Source organism: Budorcas taxicolor, chromosome 1, assembly GCF_023091745.1.
Source record: "Budorcas taxicolor isolate Tak-1 chromosome 1, Takin1.1, whole genome shotgun sequence".
Lineage (NCBI taxonomy): Eukaryota > Metazoa > Chordata > Mammalia > Artiodactyla > Bovidae > Budorcas > Budorcas taxicolor.
In genome coordinates, this window is record NC_068910.1 from 145,473,516 (window position 1) to 145,495,008 (window position 21,493).

At 46.1% G+C, this 21,493-nt stretch overlaps 1 protein-coding gene across 1 annotated transcript in view; it reads left to right on the forward strand.

Moving 5' to 3' along the window:
• Positions 1 to 21,493, forward strand: part of DGKG (diacylglycerol kinase gamma) — a 171,381-nt gene that overhangs the window by 106,231 nt on the left and 43,657 nt on the right. The window contains exon 20 of the mRNA XM_052658950.1: positions 9,047 to 9,137. Coding sequence (XP_052514910.1) covers positions 9,047 to 9,137 — 91 coding nt within the window. The remainder of the gene's footprint in view (positions 1 to 9,046; positions 9,138 to 21,493) is intronic.

Genomic DNA, 21,493 nt, shown 5'->3' on the forward strand with positions numbered 1-21,493 from the left:
TGTGCCAGCAGGTCACCAAGTGCCATTCCAATGAGCAGCGAGGCAGGGGATAGCACGCAGGGTGGATTAGACGTGGTGACAAGCTCTCTGATGGGCCAGGGCAGCTGGGTGTGCGGGTTACACAGATGGCCTCTGCAACACCTGTGAGACGACACTCACTGGCCCCTTATAGGACTTGACACCCTGGCCTTGGAACTAAGCCTTACCTTCCTTGGCTTTTATTTTTTCTTTTTTAAAATTTTGATCTAAACTCTGGTTAACATAATCACTGAACATCCAAAAGCACTCGGGACTTAAATAATGTAAAATGTCAACAAATAAATGGTCTCAATATTATAACAGTTGTTATTCAGCTTGAGTTGCACTTGCTCTTCCTAGGTTGCTATCATACCTCTCTGGTTGTGCTAGATTCCTATTTTCCTTCATAACCTGGCACTAGTCTAACTTCAGTAGTCAAAGCAGTAACAGCACCAATAACCCAGCAGACTCATGGTACTGAGATCATTTGTTTCTGTTTTTTAATTGAGATGAGCCTTATGAAAATATATAATTAATGTACCAAAGTAGCCTATTGGCTAGGTGGAGTTTTCCCCAGGTGTGCAGTTTGGGGCCCATATGGTGTTCTTTTAAAGAGTTGAACTAGTTGCCAACTTTAATAATTAAGAGAGTTTACTTTAAAATACATTTTTGTGGCATCTTTGTTAAAAAAAAAAAAGGCAGCTCTGGCAATACTCGGGCCCACACTCCTCCATGGTTCTGATTGTGGAGCAAGGGGGCCCTCCCGCCCTATCCTGTATCTTGTCATCTCAGGGTCTTCAGGGAGCTTGGAGAAACCTCTGAAATTTGTCATCCTCCACCCTTCATTGTAGGATGAGGAAACTGAGTCTAGGAGACCCTGCGTAACTCTCGTGGGGTTGACATTCTAGTGTGTATGAGAAGTGGGGCTGGAAGTCTCCTGCCCGCTGGCCCAGCACGATCACCACATCATTTGGCTCCCTCAACCCAACACAGAGCATATCTTGGGAGCAGCATCTGCTTCACTGGGCTGACAGAGGCCAACTGACTGACCGAGTCCTGACCCACTCAGGGAATCTGATTATCAAAGTCCAAACCACAAAGAGGAACACCTTCAGTTCAAGGGCTCCTATTTCTAGAAATAGCTATAGTGTCCTCTTTGTAGCCTTCTACATCCAAAGAAATGTTTTCATGTTTTGATGACTTCAAAAGTCTACTGCCCTTAAAACTTCCTAGATGATCAGAAAAGGGCCATCAGAAGCTCATTGCCTTTGCTGGTGAAAATGCCCAGCAGTGAGCTTGGTTTCACTTGTGGACATCCTTGAAAACAGGCTATTCATAGGCTGTCAGGATGGTGACTGAATCCAGTCCTAAATTGCTGACAAATATAAAAGAACATTTTTAATTAGTCTCATTTTTCCCTCATCTGTCAAATGAAAAGATTCAACTAACTAGTGTGCAATCAATGTTATTTTCTTATAAAGCAGGGGGAAATTAAGAAAGCCCAGAAATAGAGTCAACCCACAGTGTCACTGCTGCTGTTTACCACTCCTCCACGTGCCTTAGAGTCCCTGAGAGCCCAGATGAGGGGCTTCTGCCTCAAGAACAGGTTCACCAGGGTAGCTTAGAGCCTGACATTGAACCCAGGAGTTTCTTGGACCTGGAAGCCAGCCTCAGGACAACCGGTTACAGATTAGTCATCTCCAGCTGAAAGGTGATTATGAGAAGGAAAGAAATGCTGGGCCAAAAACAACTCAGGAAGACGGATGCAGAAAAAGCAATCCAAAAGTCATTAAAACATTGTTAGCTTTATTTTCTTCAAAAAATATTGGCTGCCTGGGATAAAACCCCACAGGCTCCTGTCCCTACCCCTGCAGCCTTTGGGGAACAAATCTCCCAGGGAGTGGGTCTCTTAGCAACAAGAGAGAACAGTGAGGGGGTACTTCCCATGGGTGACACACCTGCTTGCTGCTTTGCATTTGCCATATGAGCTTCACAACTTTGCTGGGTAGAAAATCAGACTCCCGTTTTGTAGGAGAAGAAATGAAGGGTCAAAGAACTGAAGTAACTCATCTAACCAGGAAATGGCAGAACCAGGTGTGAACCCTAGCCTCTCAGATTCTAAATGCCAAGCTCTTATACAGCTGAAAATGAAACAGACAAAAACTAGTACCACACGCAGCAGCAGCAAGCCTCCAACCAGGGCTAAAAGCAATGGCAGGAAAGACATCTTCAAAAGACCAGAGAACGCTGGCGGTCAGGCTGTCTACTCAGCAGGGAGAATGAGGGCTTTGTCAAATTGTTGGAGAGTCTTATTACCTCTTTCTTTGGAAAGGGGCTTAGTGTGATGAGGGAAAAGGGGAAAGAGAAAAGACGAGGCTGAGAAGAATTTGCTTCACTCTGTGAATTTATCAAGTGCACCTCCTCATAGGATTCTTCTAAGAATGGAAAGAGATAATATACGTAAAATGTTTGAAAAAATGAAAATGTTAGTCATTTAGTCTTGTCTGACTCTACGACCCCATAGACTGTATCCCACCAGGCTCCTCTGTTCATGGAATTCTCCAGGTAAGAATACTGGAGCCATTCCTTTCTCCAGGGGATCTTCCCAACCCAGGGATCAAACCCAAGTCTCCCACATTGCAGGCAGATTCTTTACTGTCTGAGCCACCAGGGAAAATGTAAAGCCTAAAGTCTAAAGCCTCCCGATGAAAGGCTTTCTCTACTTCCAGATCAACAAAGAACCTGTCAGCACTCAGCGCTATCCACATCTGCTCTGCCAGTGTAGACAGAACCAGAGAATCTAGGTTACTCCTCCCTGGTGTTGTGATATGCAGTGGTAGCAGGCTGGGGGTTTGGCTTCCTTCCTGTTCTCATGAAAGTGAAAGTCGCTCAGTCATGTCCGACTCTTTGCAACCCCACAGACTATACAGTCCATGGAATTCTCCAGGCCAAAACACTGGGGTGGGTAGCCTTTCCCTTCTCCAGGAGAGCTTCTCAACCCAGGCATCAAACCCAGGTGTCCCGCATTGCAGGCAGATTCTTTACCAGCTGAGCTACAAGGGAAGCCCAAGAATACTGGAGTGGGTAGCCTATCCCTTCTCCAGGGGATCTTCCTGACCCAGGAATCAAACTGGGATCTCCTGCATTGCAGGCAGATTCTTTACCAACTGAGCTATCAGGGAAGCCCCATAGCAGCTGAAAAACCTTTAGGAAGCCCTGCCTCAGATGGGCCTGCCAGTGCAGTCCTTGGTGACAACACCCCAACATATACAAAGAGAGGGTCTGTCCTATATGTTACTTGGCCCAATGCCAGCCTCCACCTCAGGCCCACCATTAATGTCTGACCTCAGTCATGCAGGGTGCTGGGGGCCATCTCTACCTGATCAAGCTTCATCCCAAGAGGAGTCTCTTCCTTCCTTTGTCCGTACCCTCCTGGCTCCAGCCTTTGGACTTGCAACCATTTTGGCAGCTAGGGCAGAGGCAATCAGAATAATCCCCCTTTATACTATCTAATATAAGGCTACTGGCAATTTTTTCTGAGAAACCAGAGACATGACCTTCATTAGGAAGAGGGTACTTTGTTTTTTAATATTGAATGTTGCTAATGGCTTGCCAATAATCAAACTTTTAATGTATACAGGGGAAGAAGGCCTGTAGACCAAGGCCTGTTCTAAATGACTTTACATGTCTCATTTAGTATTGATAACATTCTGTGAATTAGGTATTTACCCATTTTATGAGTAAAGAGGCTCAGAAAAGTAAAAAAAAATAAAAAGTTCAAAGTTATACAACCTGTAAAGGGCAGAGTCAGCATTTGAAAGCAGGGCTCCTAGATTCCATCCTGGGGTCTTGGCCCTCTCTTATTATGCATGGCCAGAAGTGGCCCATATTAGAGCTGAAATGGGAGGCACCCGAGGTGAAATTTACATCTGTCTCCCAGCTTTCCCCATCTCCTTCTGTGTAGGAGATGCCTCATGGGCACTGCCTATGCCTCATTTCTGGGTGAGCTGAGAGAAAAAGGTCCAGGGTATCCTGGGGGCCTCTGGCTTTTCTCGGGGTCTATTCTGGTTTCCCCAACTTTCTGAGGTTGTTTAGATTCAAGACCAGGAGGTTCCTGTGACAAATCCAATTGAGACTCATCTAGACCCTGCCCCTGGCCACTGGGACTTAGGTCGGGGGGAGGGTACACTCTTCATCAGACAGCATTTCCCAGCTTGTGATGCAACCACTTACACCCCAGGCCTGCAACCGCTTGCATTTCATAGCCTGGTTTACAGTGGCCTAGTCTGTGATCAGAGCACACAGCGCCACACCACATGCAAAGACATGAGAAGATAGTGTGGCAAGGCAGCAAAACACAGGCTCTGGGGCCTGACAGTCAGGGAGGGGCCACTTCCACACTTACTTGCTCCACAACCTTGACAATTTACCTTTCCTCAAGTCTTCCCTTACTTGTAAGCAAGGGAAAGAGATAGTGCATGTGAAATGTTTTGCAGAATGAAAAACCAAAGAACCATAGGAATATATTGTATTTGAAAGTGAAAGTGAAGTTGCTCAGTCGTGTCCAACTCTTTGCGACCCCGTGGACCATAGCCCACCAGGCTCCTCCATCCATGGAATTTTCCAGATTGTATTTACTTCTAACTAAAATATGCCTGAGTTAAAAGAGGAGAAAGGAAAGCTCTCAGATTTCTGAACAAAAGTCCTGTCAGTCAGAGGTTGAATATTAGCATCTTGGTGAAGCTATTAAAAGTATGGAAACGTGTGAGGCAAAGATCCTGCCTTCTTATTTATCACTCATCTCCAGATCATATGCAGTGCCTAGTCCATAGTATGGCTCAATAGATGATCTATGGATAGATGGGTAGACATGCCAAAACACACAAGTGCTGTCCTTCAGTTACAAAGAGGACTGTCGCTGGAGAACTGAACTCCTGTGCTTCTCACTCAGTGAACAGCACCCGCCATCTATCATGCAACCTAAACACTTGGGTGTCATTGACTATTCTTTCTCACTCACTCCTTAGAACAAACCAGCCCTGTCAGTTCCACCTCCTAAATTTTAGCTTGTGGATCCCTTTCCTTAGCCTGAGCTCTACTGTCACTGCCTTTGTTCAGGTCTTTCCCAGTTCTCTCCTGGGTTTCTACACCACCTACAAACCATCCTCCAGGCCTCAAGTCTGTACCCACCCCTTCCAATCAACTGTCCAGACTTGGAACAGAGTGAGCTTTAAAAAGCACAAAAATCTGTCAGGTCGCTACCACCAGCCCCTCACCACTACTCCCACTTGAGGATGGTCCACAACACAGTACAGACTTTAAGATAAAGCTCAAACACCTAAGCACTGCACCCCCCCTTATCTGGCCAATCTATCCCTCCTTCAATTCCAGATCCTCTCCAGCAGGACTGTGCTCTCTCTTACCCTGGGCCATTGCTTGGGCTTTTTCCTCTGCCTGGAATGATCTTCCTCCACTTTCCTTATTCCCTTCCACATCCTTCAGAACTCATCACTCACTTAGGATGAGTGGTGGCCTCACTAAGAATTGGATGTCCCTCCTCCGAGGTATCCCCAAGGCTTAGTGCTTGGCACATGACTGTTTCCAGTCTGCTTCCTCGGCTGCCTTTCCCAGGTGTCTGGCTCATGGAGTTCTGTGTTTTGTTCTCCCCTGCACCTAAGTACACCCTATCTAGTCCTGGCACACTGAATATTTCTTGAGTCAATAAATACTTTGTCTCACACCAAATGTGTACTTTCTCAGAAGCATATTTGCAAATATGATATCTTTGGACAATCATGTGACCAGTCAAGATAATTAACCAAGGATTAGGGTGTGGTCTGACTGTGGGAAAAAAAAAAAACTGTTAGATTAGACATGGAGGGAACATATATTTTTAGCCAAAAGTCAAGACGCATGCTCTGACTAGTATGATCACATGTTTTTCTGTCCCAGAAAATTTTGGATATATAATGTCTACAAAAGTCTATATAGTCAAAGCTATGGTAGTCATGAACAGATGTGAGAATTGGACCATAAAGAAGTCTGAGCACTGAAGAATTGATGCTTTTGAATTGTGGTGCTGGAGAAGACTCTTGAGAGTCCCTCTGGACTGCAAGGAGATCAAATTAGTCAATCCTAAAGGAAATCAACCCTGAATATTCGTTGGAAGGACTAATGCTGAAGCTCCAACACTTTGGCTACCTGAGGCAAAGAGCCAACTCATTGGAAATGACCCTGATGCTGGGAAAGATTGAGGGCAGGAGGAGAAGGGGGCAACAGAGGATGAGATGGTTGGATGGTATGACCGACTCAATGGACTTGAGTTTGAGTGAACTCCAGGAGTTGGTGAAGGACAGGGAAGCCTGGCGTGTTGCAGTCCATGGGGTTGTGAAGAGTTGGACATAACTTAGTGACTAAACAACAACAACGGTGTCTACGGCTGCCCAACCTGATACCATAACTTTATTATAGTATCCAAACATGCCAAGACATTGAAATAATAACTGATAAGTAAGTAGCTAACATTATCAGTGAGATTATTACAGCAAGCATTATAAGAAGTGCTTTGCGGTCATCCCATTTAATCTTTACAACTACCCTTTTAAGCAGATCTTTTTATTACCTCCATTTTACAGATCAGGAAACTGAGGCTTAGGGTTCACAGCCAGCAATGGACATCTAATCAGCAACAAAAGAGCCATCTGTTTGATCTTCTCCGTCTTTCTGCAATACTGACCTAACCATGACCTCTTAACCTTATTATATCATCAGAAGCACCACTTCTGGGTAAAAATAGCTTGCGGCTTCCGGAAATTTTTATTAAAACTCTAAATCTCCTGGCAATAACTTTCAAAAGTCATGATTCAGACCAGCAGTGATATTTGAAAATGGAATCATAAGGCGGGTCTCCTGGCTACAGAGATGCTCTCGCTGCTTGTGAGGCATCCTCAACTTTGGCATTTATGACAATCTGTGCTTTTCCTGTTACTGGGTCTTTTGCCGTCATTGTCTGTTGAAAGGCGCTGACCCTCATTCTGTCTTCCCTGAGGAATCCTCTCTTTCAGGGCTAATCGGTCTGTCTGCTTCCTTGGTTGTCACTTCACTGGGATCTAGAGTAATGCTTCGGAAAATCCTGACAGCTGACCACCTGAATAGTGATCACCTGGGCACTCATAAAATGCATATTCCTGGGCCCTGTCAGACACAGGCCACATAGAATCTCTACAAATTAGAGCCCAGGAACTAGCATTTTAATCACATTCACAAGTGATTCTTATGAATACTAGTGTTTCAGAGCCACAAAAGGAGTCCCCAGATCCTCACAGCTCCAAGCGTGATTGCTGGACCAGTACTAGCAGCATGTTAGAAAACAAGGAATTCTTCTGCCCAAATCCTGAATGACTGAATCAGAATTTGCATTTTAATGAAATCCCTGGGTAACTTGTATTCACATTTCTGTGCATACAGAGAACTGATCAGAGCAGTGTTTTCTCTGCACATCATGGCAGGCATAGAAAACAAAAGCAATTGTTTGGCATTTATCTCGTACAAAAAGAACCCCAGCTGTGGCATCAGGGGCTCAGCCTGCCCCAGACCCCAACCTGGCCACCCAAAGCTGAGGAGATTGGCATCTCAGGCACACCTGTGCCTAGTACACTGGCTGAGAAGGTCTACTTAAAGAACACCCAACCCTTCTAAGTTTCTTCATAAGCATAACTCCATAAATACTGCTTATTCCCTTCATCATTTATCATTTCTTTTCCTGCTTACCAAGAGTCAGAAAGGCTACTTCCCAACTAGATCTTAGAAATCTTCATGCAGTGGGAGAACACGGACTCGTCTTTAAGCTGTGGGTGGACTCTTTGAGAAATGTAGAGAGAAAAGTTGTGCCTCTCATTTGAAAGCATCACCTTCTATGGCCTAAGAAATACTAGGAAGAAAGCCTTCTTTCCTTTGAAGAATGCTCCTTTCTCTTAATCCACAGCTCTGAGGATGGAGGATCAGCAACACGCAAGGGGCATCCTCTCTCCTGAAGATGTGCCAAGAAGATTGTGATTCTGTTTAATCCTTCCTCAGCAAAATCTGCCAGCTTATAAACTGGACAGGTGTCCCTTCTCTTAGCCAGCCCCTGAGAATAGGATGACAGTTGGGACGGGAGGAATGGAATACCTTCAGAAACACTTCCTGGTGAGACCATCTGATCAAAATGACCAAGTGTCAGGACACAACCATCTGACTTTGCAGAGCTCCCAGCTACATGGGAACACCATTGTTTCCGGCTCCCCACCCCCACCCCGCCCATCAGGAGAATGTTGAACATCTTTAAAGTGCAAAACAGTGAGCTCTTACTTTGAAGCAAATAGGACAAGGCCTACCCCTCAATGAAGGATTGTCATAGCCTCAGCGAATACAATTGGGAAAGAAGTGGGGGGAAACTATTGCTACCAAAACAACTCACTTTTTTTTTCTCTTTCCTCCTTGCCTGCAAATCTGTGTCTAAATCTCTCCATCATGCTTCTCCCAGTCAGAGCGCTGACCAAGTAACGCACATTTAGCTGGTTTGATGTGGGGCTATGCCTCCTCTGTCCCGAGGCTCTACCTCCATCGAGTCTCAACTGGCTAACTGATCGCCCTCCCTTTGTACCCCAACTTTTGAAGCTCCTCTGCATTCGTGGTAGAAAGGACACGCTCAGGTGCCACCTGGTTGACTTTCATGGAACTCCTCCCTTGATCCAGATCCGGAGGCAAGCAGGCCTTTCTCTGGCTCTGACCAGGAAGATCAGAGAGCCACTGGCTATTCACCCAGAGTAGCCATGATATCTAAGAAACAAATAGGTTTTTCTTTAAGTTGGTGGCAAGAACAGTTGGTTAAAAAAGGCTTCCATCCCTGGTCATCCAATTAAGAAGTGATGAAAACATAAGACTGGGGGCAGCTGAGGGCTTGAGTGTCCCGGCCCAGTAGCATAGCTGTTGTACACAGGCATTGCAGACACAGAACACTGAACCATCTTTTTGACTCCTGGCCCAGGATGAAGAACAAGCTGTGGTACTTTGAATTTGGCACCTCGGAGACCTTCGCGGCCACCTGCAAGAAACTCCACGACCACATAGAGTTGGAGGTGAGTTCCCAAAGCTTGCTGGATGTCGGTTCTGGTCCTGGACTGTCACAGACCCTCAGAACATGTCCCATAGGTTCACGGTGGTCCCAAGTGTAATCCTTCTTGCCTCCATCCTGTTCCCAACATGCCCACAGCCTCACTCCCAGTAGGCTCTAATCATGGGGTCTGCCTTTGTCAGCCTGGCCAGGGAGTCCTGGGGTTTGAGACCTAGAGGCCCAGTGGACTCAGGGCTGCAGTCCTTCCCTGCCCTCAGCCCTCTCGCCACCATCACCTTTCAATTTCTTCTTTTTCAAGAAATGAAGACAGGTGCTACCCATTCAGGGAAAGAAGCTGCTATGGGGATAGAGGCAATGTCCCAAGCCTGGTAAAAGTCTGGGAACTGAAGACCACAGGGCTGAGGGGTCTGTGGTTGAGGCCAGAGGTGACCAGACATCATCAGCTCACCTGCCTCAACTTTCAAGGAGCCAGTTCAGGCACTCAGGGCCAGCTTCCCAAGTGTGCAACCTGCACAGTCACTCAGAAGGTTCCTCATTTAATGCTCTTCTGTGACTGTCTTAAAATTCTTGATAATTTTTTTTTAGCAAAGGGCCCTTTATGTGCATTTTGAACACTCAAATTACATAGCTGATCCTGTTGGTGCACTTGCATTTTAACTCTCCCAGGACTTGCAGCAGCCTGCCTCAGACACAGCCTGTGGGCTTCACTTACTGGTTGATAAGCTGCCCACTTCTCATTCCCCACCCTGCTTCTGCTGGGCTGCTCTCCTGAGGTCTTCTCACTTCTAAGAAAAGATCCACCTGCAAGCCCAAACTTCTGTGCACATCTGCTGTCTCTGCTCTGCGGGACCTCAGGCCCTTGGGGCCCCTTGCCCATAGTTCTGTTACCAACCCCCATACCTCTTCCCATGGAATTCAGGCCAGTGGTCTTGTTTTCACTTGAGAAAAACAAGTGAAAGGCAGTCAGAGTTGGGCCGGGATGGGCTCTTGCTGGGCCACCAGCGTTGTCCCTGAGCTTGCAGCAGTGGTCAAGTGGGGCCCAGGCATCCCTTGGAGGAGAAGCATTTGGCCTGAAGCAGTGTGGGAAAGCCCCACCACTCCCTGCGGAAGAGAGCCTGCACTCACGGGGAGTTTTCACAATCAAAATGCAAAGCCAGAGATTCTGTGCTTCTCTTTAACTCATCTGCCTGCCTCTCCCCAGCGGTTGCTGGGTTACCAACCCCAGGCTGGGAGGAGCCGGCCCCGCTAATCCCCTGAACTTCTAGCCAGCTCAGTCAGAGGGCAGAGAGGCCCAGGAATGTGGGACACGTGTCCCCAGGTGGTACCACCTCCACCTGGGAAAGTCTGAGAAGCCTGCCTTCCTCTGTGGACACGTAAATCCATGGCCAGAAACTCTACAGCAAAGGGGAAGGGGGCGGGGGCGGGGGTGTGGGGGTGGGCTGGACTGGGCTGGAAACTGGACGTGGCTGGAGCTCTGTGTGCATTTTTCCTGTTGGCATGATCATCTGGGGTGTCTTTAAATATACCCCAAGTGAGGGACAGCCCTGGCCTAACCACTGCCAGCTGCAGACACACAGCGACTGCTTGTTCTCCCTGCAGCTGGCCTTGAAACTGTGCCCAGAATAGAGCAGCTCGGCTCCCCTGCCTCGGTGGGCTCCGCCCTCCCAGCTCCCAACTCCCAGCTTCCAGCCCACAGCATCATGGGCCCCTCTGAGTCCAGTACACAGCGGCTTGTCCTCAATTGCAGAGGGTGGCCTGCAGAGGGTGGCCTCTGGAGGAGGTGGGGGTGTTCGCACTGTGGGTTGTTGGGGGCTTTCAGCAGCACTTCTTGTTTTCCTTAGCTCCCCCATCATGAGTCTTTTTAGTATTTATTCCTCAGGCTAAGGATGGGGGGTGGGGGTGCATCTGACAGGCAGCTTCTGTTCTGACAGCCTGCAAGATTGTGGCAGGCATCCTTTTGTATCCAGGGAGCAGAGGGGAGACGGTCCTGGGTCTTATGATACAGAGGAGACCAGAGAGACAGAGGGGGAGGCGTGTGAATAACAGATGTTAGGAGGCTGTGGGGCAGCCCAGGTAGATGTGAGTGCATCAGGGGCCTCAGGAAGGACAATAACAGAAGGTATGTTAAGTGACCTTCTCCAAGTGGCGGCTGCACACAACAGCCCAGGCCTGGGAGGACCAGCACGCTCATCAGTTCAAGGTCAGTGAGCCTGAGAATACACAGGTATTTATACTATGTGCCACCATTTTCAAAGCCCCACCACAGCCTTTATCGCAGAGTCACACAACAACCAGTGAGCTAAGTAGGCCCTGTATTCTTATCCCCACATCACGGAAAGCAAGCTAAGGCACAGAGGGCTAGAAAGATAAACAGGAGAGAGAAGTAACAAGGGGAGAGGAGAAAATCACACTCTGACTGCCTACTGTAGCGTGTCCTCATTTGATTCCATCACCCAGCAAAGCAAGTATGATCACATTTTTTTAAATGAGGAAACTGAGGCTCAGACACACTAAGTAATTTGACCAAGGTTTCATTGCTGGAAACGTGTAAGAGTCTAGGCCTTCCTAGACCTCCTGGAAAGGACTTTAGCTTGGAACCCAATAAACAGATTGACGTAACAAGTGCTAGGAGCTTGCTGAATTTTTCAGCTCGGATACACTGTTTCTTCCTCCTTTACTGAATGTAGGGCTGCTTGGTTCTGTCTCAGCTGCAGCAGCTGGGCAGGGCTGCTGGGAAACGCTTTAGGAGAACAGAGGGCACAGTCCTACTGCTTGCCCATTTGAGGAAGGAGGCATGGACAGGGGGAGTCAGGGAGGAAAACCGCCTTAAAGTTTACCAGAGGTCTTCCCATGCAGCATCTCATTTTGATCCACAGAGTATGCAGGGAAGACATGAATATCCTTACTTTCTGGGTGAGGAAACTGAGGCTCAAAAGTTCAGCAACTTGTAGAAGGGCACAAAGGTTAGCAGTTCAGGAGAACAGATTAGAAAGTCTATTTCATTCTGTGTCTATGTGTCACCTCGGTAACATTTGGATGGTGAAACTTAAAGCTAAAATGAGTTTTATGTGGAAGTTCTGCACTGAAAGTCTCTCGCAAGGAATACAGCCTGTTTTTCAGAGACTTGTAGCGTATTGGAAACTAGGAGAATTTGGTCCCTTCTCTGAAATAAAGTTTACAGCACAGTTGAGAGAACAAACATGAGCTGGTTAATATAATACTCACTTAACTAGTGCTAAGAAAACTTGATCCTGGGACCTTGAGGACCCATGTGAGCAATCACCCTGGACACTGTTTTGGGGTCAGAGACTAAGGCCAGAGAGAAGATGATTGCAGATCTACTGGTCACCTGCAGACACTTGGTCAAGGCCAGTGTGGTGGGGTGGGGTTGCTCAGTGAAAGGGGCTTGGCTTGGACAGGCATCAGCCCTCTTCATGGAACTGTTGTCTGGGCTTCAGTGTTCTCATCTATAAAATGGGGGAAAGGGGTTAGTCTACTTCCCAAGGCTATTGATTAACGTTTTCAGATTTTTCAGATTTTTTTTTTTTTTTTAAAGTAACTGGCAATGGTGCCAAGTGCCTCACTGAATCCACAGAGCAGCCCCAAGTGGCAGGTATCACATCCCCTTTCCAGAGATGGGGATAGAAGCTGAAAAAAAGCTCACCTGAGGTGTATGACTCTGAGTGGTCAGGTCAGGCTTCAAATTCAGATTTGCCCAAAACCCAGGAGTTTCAGGGCAGTACTGGCACATCATTCTAGAGCAGAGAGTCTCACCGGTATGAGGTATATCTGATCTTCTCTTTAGTCATACACTTTATTTTAATATTTTGGGTAACACTAAAAGCAAGAATTGATGCTTTTGAACTGTGATGTTGGAGAAGACTCTTGGGAGTCTCTTGGACTGCAAGGAGATCCAACCAGTCCATTCTGAAGGAGATCAGCCCTGGGTTTTCTTTGGAAGGACTGATGCTGAAGCTGAAACTCCAGTACTTTGGCCACCTCATGCGAAGAGTTGACTCATTGGAAAAGACTCTGATGCTGGGAGGGATTGGGGGCAGGAGGAAAAGGGGACGACAGAGGATGAGATGGCTGGATGGCATCACCAACTCGATGGACATGAGTTTGAGTAAACTCCGGGAGTTGGTGATGGACAGGGATGCTGGCATGCTGCGATTCATGGGGTTTCAAAGAGTCGGACATGACTGAACGACTGAACTGAACTAAAAAGCAAGTATGAGACTTTTACATTTATCAAGAAGAAAAGCTAAAAAAAAAAAAAATGCATGCTCTAAATGCTTCCTCTGCAAGCACACAAAGCAAGCTGTGAGAGTGAGTACCCTTCCTGGGAAATGGGTGCTCTTAATTTGGTTGTTGTTGTTCAGGCTTAAGTCATATTCAACTCTTTGTGACCCATGGACTATAGCCTGCCAGACTCCTCTGTCTGTGGAGTTTTTCCAGGCAAGAATACTGGAGTGGGTTGCCACTTCCTTTTCAAGGATCTTCCTGGACCAGGAATCAAACCTGCGTCTCCTGCATTGGCAGGCAGATTCTTTACCACTGAGCCAATTGGGGTTGCCTCTAATTAAGAAGGCAGCCTGTCACCCACATAGTTGTCATCAGCCCTGGTGGAACAAAAGCAGTCTCTCAGGGTCTCCAAGTCTCTGACTTTCTTTCCCTTCCAAAGCCGTCCTTGATGTTTATTCTGATCTGATTGTACCTGAATAAGGAGGGGGGAGGAGAGGGAAGAACATAGTGAGTCATCTCCCCCACCCCAGGCCCAAAAGAGGCCTGCACAGGTTTTGCCTTAGTTATAGTTAGGTGGAGCAAACCAGGCAGGCATCGACTTGAGCACTTATTTTACATGCTGTGGAAATTTTACTGGTAAAAAATATGAACTTCCAAAATTCCTTGATATCATATCTACTTTTAAACAATGTTCACAAGGGAAGGCTAGCCAGCTTCCCTAATATGAACCTCTGCCTGGGGAAAAGTGAGTCTAAATGTGGAGGCTGCTTCAAAAAAAAAATCTGTTACCCGGTGTATTTTGGGAAACTCTGCACATCAATTTTCCCCTTTTAATTGAGGATGTTTTTTTTAATACAACAAAGTTTTGAGAACAGTGTATCAGATATTCCCATTTCTCCCTCACTTAGAATTGATATTTGTCACTATTTTGTTTTATTCCCTTCAAGTATGTTTTTAACCAAAGAAATAAAAATTTATGGATGGAACTGCGTTCCCCACAACCGTTTTGTGCTCTGCAACTTGCCTTTTTCACTCACCATTAGTTCTCAAGATCCCTCTGTGGTGATGTTGCTGGAGCTAGCTCATTACTTTTACCTACTCTGTGCCGTGGGGCTCCAGGAATACCCCCACCCTGTGATGGGAGCAGAAGCAGAAATGGGGACCCTCAGACCCTCTTGGGGGCCATGAGTGGTGAACCACTTTGGAGAGCAGTCTGACAACAAACACTGAACTGAAAATTATCTTTTAGGACGAATGACCCAGCAGGTTCTTCACATCCTAGACCTGGAGAGTTTCCCGCACAGAAGTTCACAGGGTGATGAGCACAGAGATACAGTGCAATCCTTTATTATTACAACAAAATGGAACCAACCCCAGAGACCATATTATTCCAACACTTCAAAGAGAGAGAGTGAAGGCCATTGAATTATATTCTTTAAAATGGCTAATTTTGTGTCAGGTGAATTTCATCTTAATTTTTTTCAACATGAAGCTATATCATGAGATGGGCCCTGTCTATGAGAATCCTAAACTCTAAAACTAACCTTTAGCACAGCTATGTGTATGTAAAGAAGCAGAATAAATAATGAATCAGATTACTTTAAGATTGAGCAGATAGCTTTACCTACTCCAATCCAGCCAGGTGCCATTTGCTCAGAAGAGAGAAGTCAAGGACTTTACAGGTTGAGTTGGTTGGCCAACTTCACCTGGCCAGTAAGTGGCAAAAGAGAGCCCATGGCTGCCTTGATATCCACTGGCAATGCTGCACACTCCTAAATTAGAGGATAGACCTTCAAGCACCTTTTCTGGCATCATCTATATATACCTTCTGTGCTTGGGCAAGTGGAACCTTCCAGAGCTTGGAGTAATGAAATGGGAACTAGCCAAAAGCTCAGCTCATCAACCCAGCCACAGTGATTCCAAGGGAGATGAAATGAAAACATATTCATGGGGAAGGGAAAGAAAGATTCATGGAGAAGAGTAGAGATGTTGAGATCTCAGAAAACAAAAGGGGGCAACCTGATCATGCACCACACCTTCAAGTCAGAGGCTGGAATGGACACAGACATCCCCTCCCATTTGTGGAGTCCATTCTCTTCTTCCATCAAGTCCAGGGGTTCCATCTTTCCAGGAGCATCCTCACTGTGAGACCACCCAAAGCTGCACTTGCCACTTCAGATTTCTTCTTCCCTATCCTGCAGTTCTCACTGCTCCAGGTACCCGAGCCTCAGTTTCTGCCTGCTCCCTCTTAAGACAGGTGCTAAATTCTTTTGATTAGAAAAGTAATCCAAATCTATGCAACCCTGTGGACTTTAACCTGCCAGGCTCCTCTGTCCATGGAATTCTCTAGGCAAGGATACTGGAATGGGTTGCCATTTCCTTCTCCAGGGGGACTTCCTGACGCAGGGATGGAAACTGGGTCTCCTGCATTGCAGGCAGATTCTTTACTGTCTGAGTCTCCAGGGAAGCCCCCAATCCATGATAGAACATGTTAAACCATAGAGAGGTGGAAAGGAAAAGTAACCCACAATCTCAGCAATCAGGGATCAGTGCTGTTCTAATGTTGGCCTTGTTTCAGTCCTGTAATAATGTCAGCCCTTGTATCTTTAAGAGCAGGCCTCTGGAGGACCTCTTTGACTCTTTGCCTTAATCTTTATCCATTTTTAAACACAGCTCCATCCTTTCTCTCTCTCTTCCTCTTTCAGCCATGCACTGACTACAAGTTTCCTTCACAGATCCTCAAAATCTTTCAGCCTACTGAGAATTGGCAATTTTCTCTCTAAAAATCCCATTGCTTGCCTACAGTTTGACACATAACTTTTTCTCTTAAATGACCCTCTTTTTTATTCCCTACATATACATACCCTCTATTTCACTTCAAGCCTCCATTCATCCATGTGCTTTTATTTTCTTATTCTTTCCCATTTCTTTTGTTCTTTGTGAATTGCTTTGATTTTCTTTGTCTTCAGATTCCTGCCTTCATACACTTTGTGTCTCCCAAGTACTTTGGAATAACTTTTAGGGGTGAATTCTCATGCTTACAATTTCACAAAGCAGGTGGTGGGGGAGGGGTATATGCAGCACAGTGGATAGACGAGGCCCGGGGGTGTCTCAGGGGACCAAGCTCGGGGTCCCATGCGTGACTCAGCATGTTGGGCTAGAAGGACCTCCACTCAGGTTCCTGAGAGACCTCAAGGCTAACCTCTGCCCCAGCAAGCTTAACTTTTCTACCCGCCAAGGTCCCCTAGTGAAAGAATAACTTTCCCCAAGCTATGTCTACAAACAAATGCATCTTTTAAATAATAACAACCTGTGAGGCCCTGTCTGTGGGAAATGTGTTACTTCTCTTAGACTTTATAGAACATTGAAAAGAACTCATGATCTTCATCTCCACACTCAGCACATTTAGGGAGCTTGGATGAAAAGCATTCAATCTTTTCCAGCTTCTACCACTGGGTTATGAAACAGAATATTACATATACATATGTCTCCTTGGCTTTAGTGGACTAGTCTGGTTATCTGTCTTAGTGAGGTCATAAACATGCTGATCCTAGTATTCTACAGAAGAGGAATTAAGAAAAGAGAAGAAATGACTCAGGAAGGATATATAATCTAACAAAAGACCAGTTAAATACTGTGTACACACACACATTACATGCAAGTCCATTGGAATCCACAAATTAAAAGCAGCAGCCACTTTACTAAGCACTCACCTTGCAACAAGCTCTATATCCTGGCACTTTCCTACACTGGCTTGTTTAATCCTCATAACAACTCTGCATGGTGTGCATTATGTACACAAGGAAACTAAGTCTCCTTAAGATAAGTACTCCAAGATCAGATGAGTTCCAAGCCCATGTGCCCCAAGCACAGCACTCCCTGTCGAATCTACCTCTGCTTCCCCCCTCAGGTATATATCAGCTGAGTTGGTGGTATGGCTCCCCTTCAGGACTTGGCCTATCTATTAGGCAAAGACTCGTCTTATTCACCCTGTATCCCCAATACCTGAAATGAAATCATTGCTCTCTAGTTTTTGATTGCACAATTTCAACCAAAGTGTGAAAAAAATCCCATAATGAATGTGAACACTAACAGATTACTACTTGACGAGACTCAAGTGATACCTTTGTGTTGGACGTCCCCAAAGTAAAAGGGACCCACTTTGCTCCGTCTTTAAGACAGAATGGGCTTGCAGCCTGACACTCAGGCCTTCTTCTAACCATCGGGTGAGTGGGAAGACCTCCCACGCCCATCTTTGAGCTGTTGCTGGGACCTTTGAAAGTAACTGAGGGTCTGGGACAACTGTGAACCCAGGACAGGAAATGCCAGAGTTCTCCCACCTCTTTCCCACCAAGGAGAGCGAAGACAGTGAGTGGGCAGAGCCCACATGGCAGCGAGGGTACAGGGCTGCTCGGGGGTCAGAGGAAGTGACTCCAAAAGGCAGAAGAAGGCGTCTCCACCCTGAGCCCACTCTGGTGGCCCAGAAGTCTACTTGCTCTGAGCCTTGCCAGTCCCTATAGCTATCAGCCCTGTTCTGTCTGCAGGCGAGTCTGACCCTTCAGAAAGCCCCATCCACCCCAGGTTGGTCTGAGCGCCCCAGACAGACCGCAGACCTATTAAACTGCATCCAGAGCAAGAATGCCTCAACACACTAGGTTGTTTTTTTCTTTCCTTTTTTTTCTTTTTTTTTAACTTGGGGAGGGTGGAGCAGTGGATAGGAAATAGCTTTGCCCTCTATCCAAATCTGAGGCAACCCACCACTGTAAGCTCTGAGAAACAGCAGTTTTGTTTTGGAAACTGGCACCCAGGGCAGGCTTGCTCCTGGAAATGAATTTGGTTCTCCCCTCAGCTGCAGTGTTCTACTTCCAGCCTCCCTGCCAACACCCCCTTCCAGCTGCCCCTCTCAAAGGCACCATTGTGCCTGCCTGGCACAGCAGCAGAGGACGGCTGAAGAGGAAGCAAACATTTTCTGCCCATGGGATGTTCTTAAGCAGGTTGTGTGTACATGGCTTCAATGCTGCATTCCTGGAGCCCACACAGACCCGCCAAAACACCATCGTCCCCGTCACAGATGGCAGGCACTTTCCAGTCTAACTGGCCTGCCACCACTCCCCGTCAGAGAAGGCAGGGCAGGCAGCTAGATGGACACGGGCAGGAAGAGGGGGACCACGATGCCACTTTATCAGCACAGCATTGTAGCCTGCCAAAGCGAGGCTGAGCAGAGACTGAATCTCTGAACTGGAAAGGGATTTGGTCCTGTGTACCGCTCAACAAAAAGATCCATTCTGGCACATTCTGATAAGTACACATCTAGCCTTTTCCTGAATACTCCAAGGAAAGGAAGCTTACTACTTTGCCAGAAACCTGTCCATTGCTGGAAATCGCTTTCAGAAAGTTTTCTTCCCGATGTTGAACAAGGATGAATGTCCCTTTCATTGCCATATCCTTCCCTTGTCAGCCCTCAGCACAGTTCTTGGAACAAAATAGGTGCACAATAAGTGTTTGTGGGATGCATGACTGAATTCCCCATTCTTTGGGCCTGTTCCACTCTCTGGGAGCATACAGAACATACCTTCCTGCTCCTCCACATGACTGCCCTTCATAGGGGTGCAATCTATCTTCCATGTCTCCTGTTGATCTTCACTGAGCTAAATATCCCCAGTTCCTTTTATGGCTCGATGTATAGGTCCCTGACTATCCTGACCTGCCTTCTCTTGATAGAATCCATTTTTTCCAGTCTCCTTAAAATGAAGAATCAAATCCCTTATATTTTATATATCCTTCCCAAAAGTAATCTCATAGGTAACAAAGCATGAAATTAACAGGCCTCAGGTACATGCTCCATAAGCTAGACTGTCTTTTTGATCTCGTCATTTGCATCTTCGCAGGAAACCTGTAGGTTCATGAAGCCCACCACAAACCTGATTAAAATGGGAAACGTCACTAAGTGAGTGTTTCCTCATCTGTAAAAAAAAAAAAAAAAAGATACAAACACCAAACTTGCAGGGCTCTAAGGATTAGACATAAAATATATGAAGTGCCTGGTTCATAAGAATTACTCAATAAATGATTAACTATCAATATTATCACATAACATGTATATATTAGTATCTAACTGCCCACAACAGATCTTAGATTCTAAAATGAATGAAATAAATAAATTAAAACGGTTCCTCTGGATTGCAGGGGAAGCCACTCCAGCTACATGCCAGGCTTAATTTTTTTAATGTAGATATTACTGGAGTCTCTCTAGTAATGTTGTCACCTCTCATCAACACCACTCAATTTCTTTCCTTTTCTTCCCTCAGGACCCACATCAGATTATGGACACTAAAAACATTCTCTCTAGTTCCTCTCTAGGGGAAAAAGACAGCATGGTTGCCCTGACTGCTCTTCTTTCACTCTCAATAAATTTCTCTGTTCTGGCCATAGGCCCTACAGATATGCAGATGTCTACTGCCTTCTCAGTGGTGTGCTGAGGCCAGCTTGCCTGCTGGCACATCTCTCCTTAGCTCTGCCTTTAGGGATGTCATGTTGGTAGCTTCAAATTGGCCATTGTGGGAGAATTTACACCATGAAACACCACAATTACAGCTTTTTTCTATCCTGGAGATCCTGTTAAACATTTAGCAGCATACCACTGCCTCTAGCACTGACTGGAGAGATCCCTTAAGGACCCATTCCCACTCCTTCCCCAGGGTCTAGCACTGAGTAAGTAGGGCCCCATCATTCTTATCTTCTGTCTCTTAACATTACTCTCACATACGTAGTGCCCCATGTGTCCTAGGCTTACTACTAGCAGTTAGATACAGGTTTCTCTTAGCTGTGATCAGAGGACCACTTCTTGAAGTCTTGGATTAAGCTTCCAGATTTCTCCCTAATATGGATACTCAATCCACTTTCACTGGTCAATATATTCATCCTGGGAAGTTGTAGAAACTCATCTGGAAGGAAAGACCCTTTGCCAGGTTTCTTTAACACCTTGGTTTTCATTTGGGGATCTCTCCACAAATGAATTCTTCCAGTTTAAAAAAGTTATATTGGACTTCGGAAATGGGTAATACATGCCAGAACTATGGAGAACACAGAGCCAGGTAGCATGTGGCCCCTCCCCTCTGGGAGCTTAACATCTCCTGGGGACAGGTACATATGCCTGATGCATGGCAGAATACATATTCAATATACAACAGAAAAAGCAAGGAAAATTCAGAGGAGGGGAAGATCAACTTCTATCTAGAGCAGCTGCCTCTATAGGAAAGGCCTCATAGGAGGAGTTTAGTTTTTGAAAGGGTAGGATTTTCACAGGCATAAAAGAGCTGCATGGCAGTTCAGACAGTGAGTACAACAGAAAAAGCAAGTAGGCCCAACTCTGTGACCCACATATATGGCCCTAGTTAAGCCCTAGCTCTTGCAAGAGACAGCTGTGTGATCTAGGAAAGTTACTTACCAACTCTAGGGCTAATTGTTCTCATCATGGTGATAAGATATTAACAAACCAAATGTTCCATCTGGCTTTACCATTCTAAGATTCTGTGCGTTGGCCCTCTTTCAGCTGCTAAAATTCCTCTTTACAAAGTCACTCCTGACCCCTTAGTTGCCAGACTACGTGACCAAAGGTCTGATTCCAGATCTGCTCACTCCTGATTAGCTATGTGACGTTGGACCATTCCTTTTACCTCCTTAACCTCCATTTTTCTCATCTATAAAATGAGGTAATTAGACTGAATGATCTCTCAAAACACTTCAGATCTTTGATTCCATGAGAACACAGATGCAGAAACGAGAGAGAGAGAGATCCTTTTATGGCACTTGTAGACTTAGACGAAGAGTGTAGAAAGGGTGCTAGGGTGTCCACAGGGATATCCTACCACTGAGGGACTGTGATATGGGTCCAGACAAGGATCGTCATCCACTGACTGTGCTGTGCTAAGTCGCTTCAGTCATGTCCAACTCTGCCACCCTATGGACTATATAGCCTGCCAGGCTCCTCTGTCCATGGGATTCTCCAAGCAAGAATACTGGAGTGGGTTGTCGTGCCCTCCTCTACCCACTGATCAAGAACTCTAGAACGAAAGATTCAAGCTGACAACACCTGAACCCACTAACTAACACGAA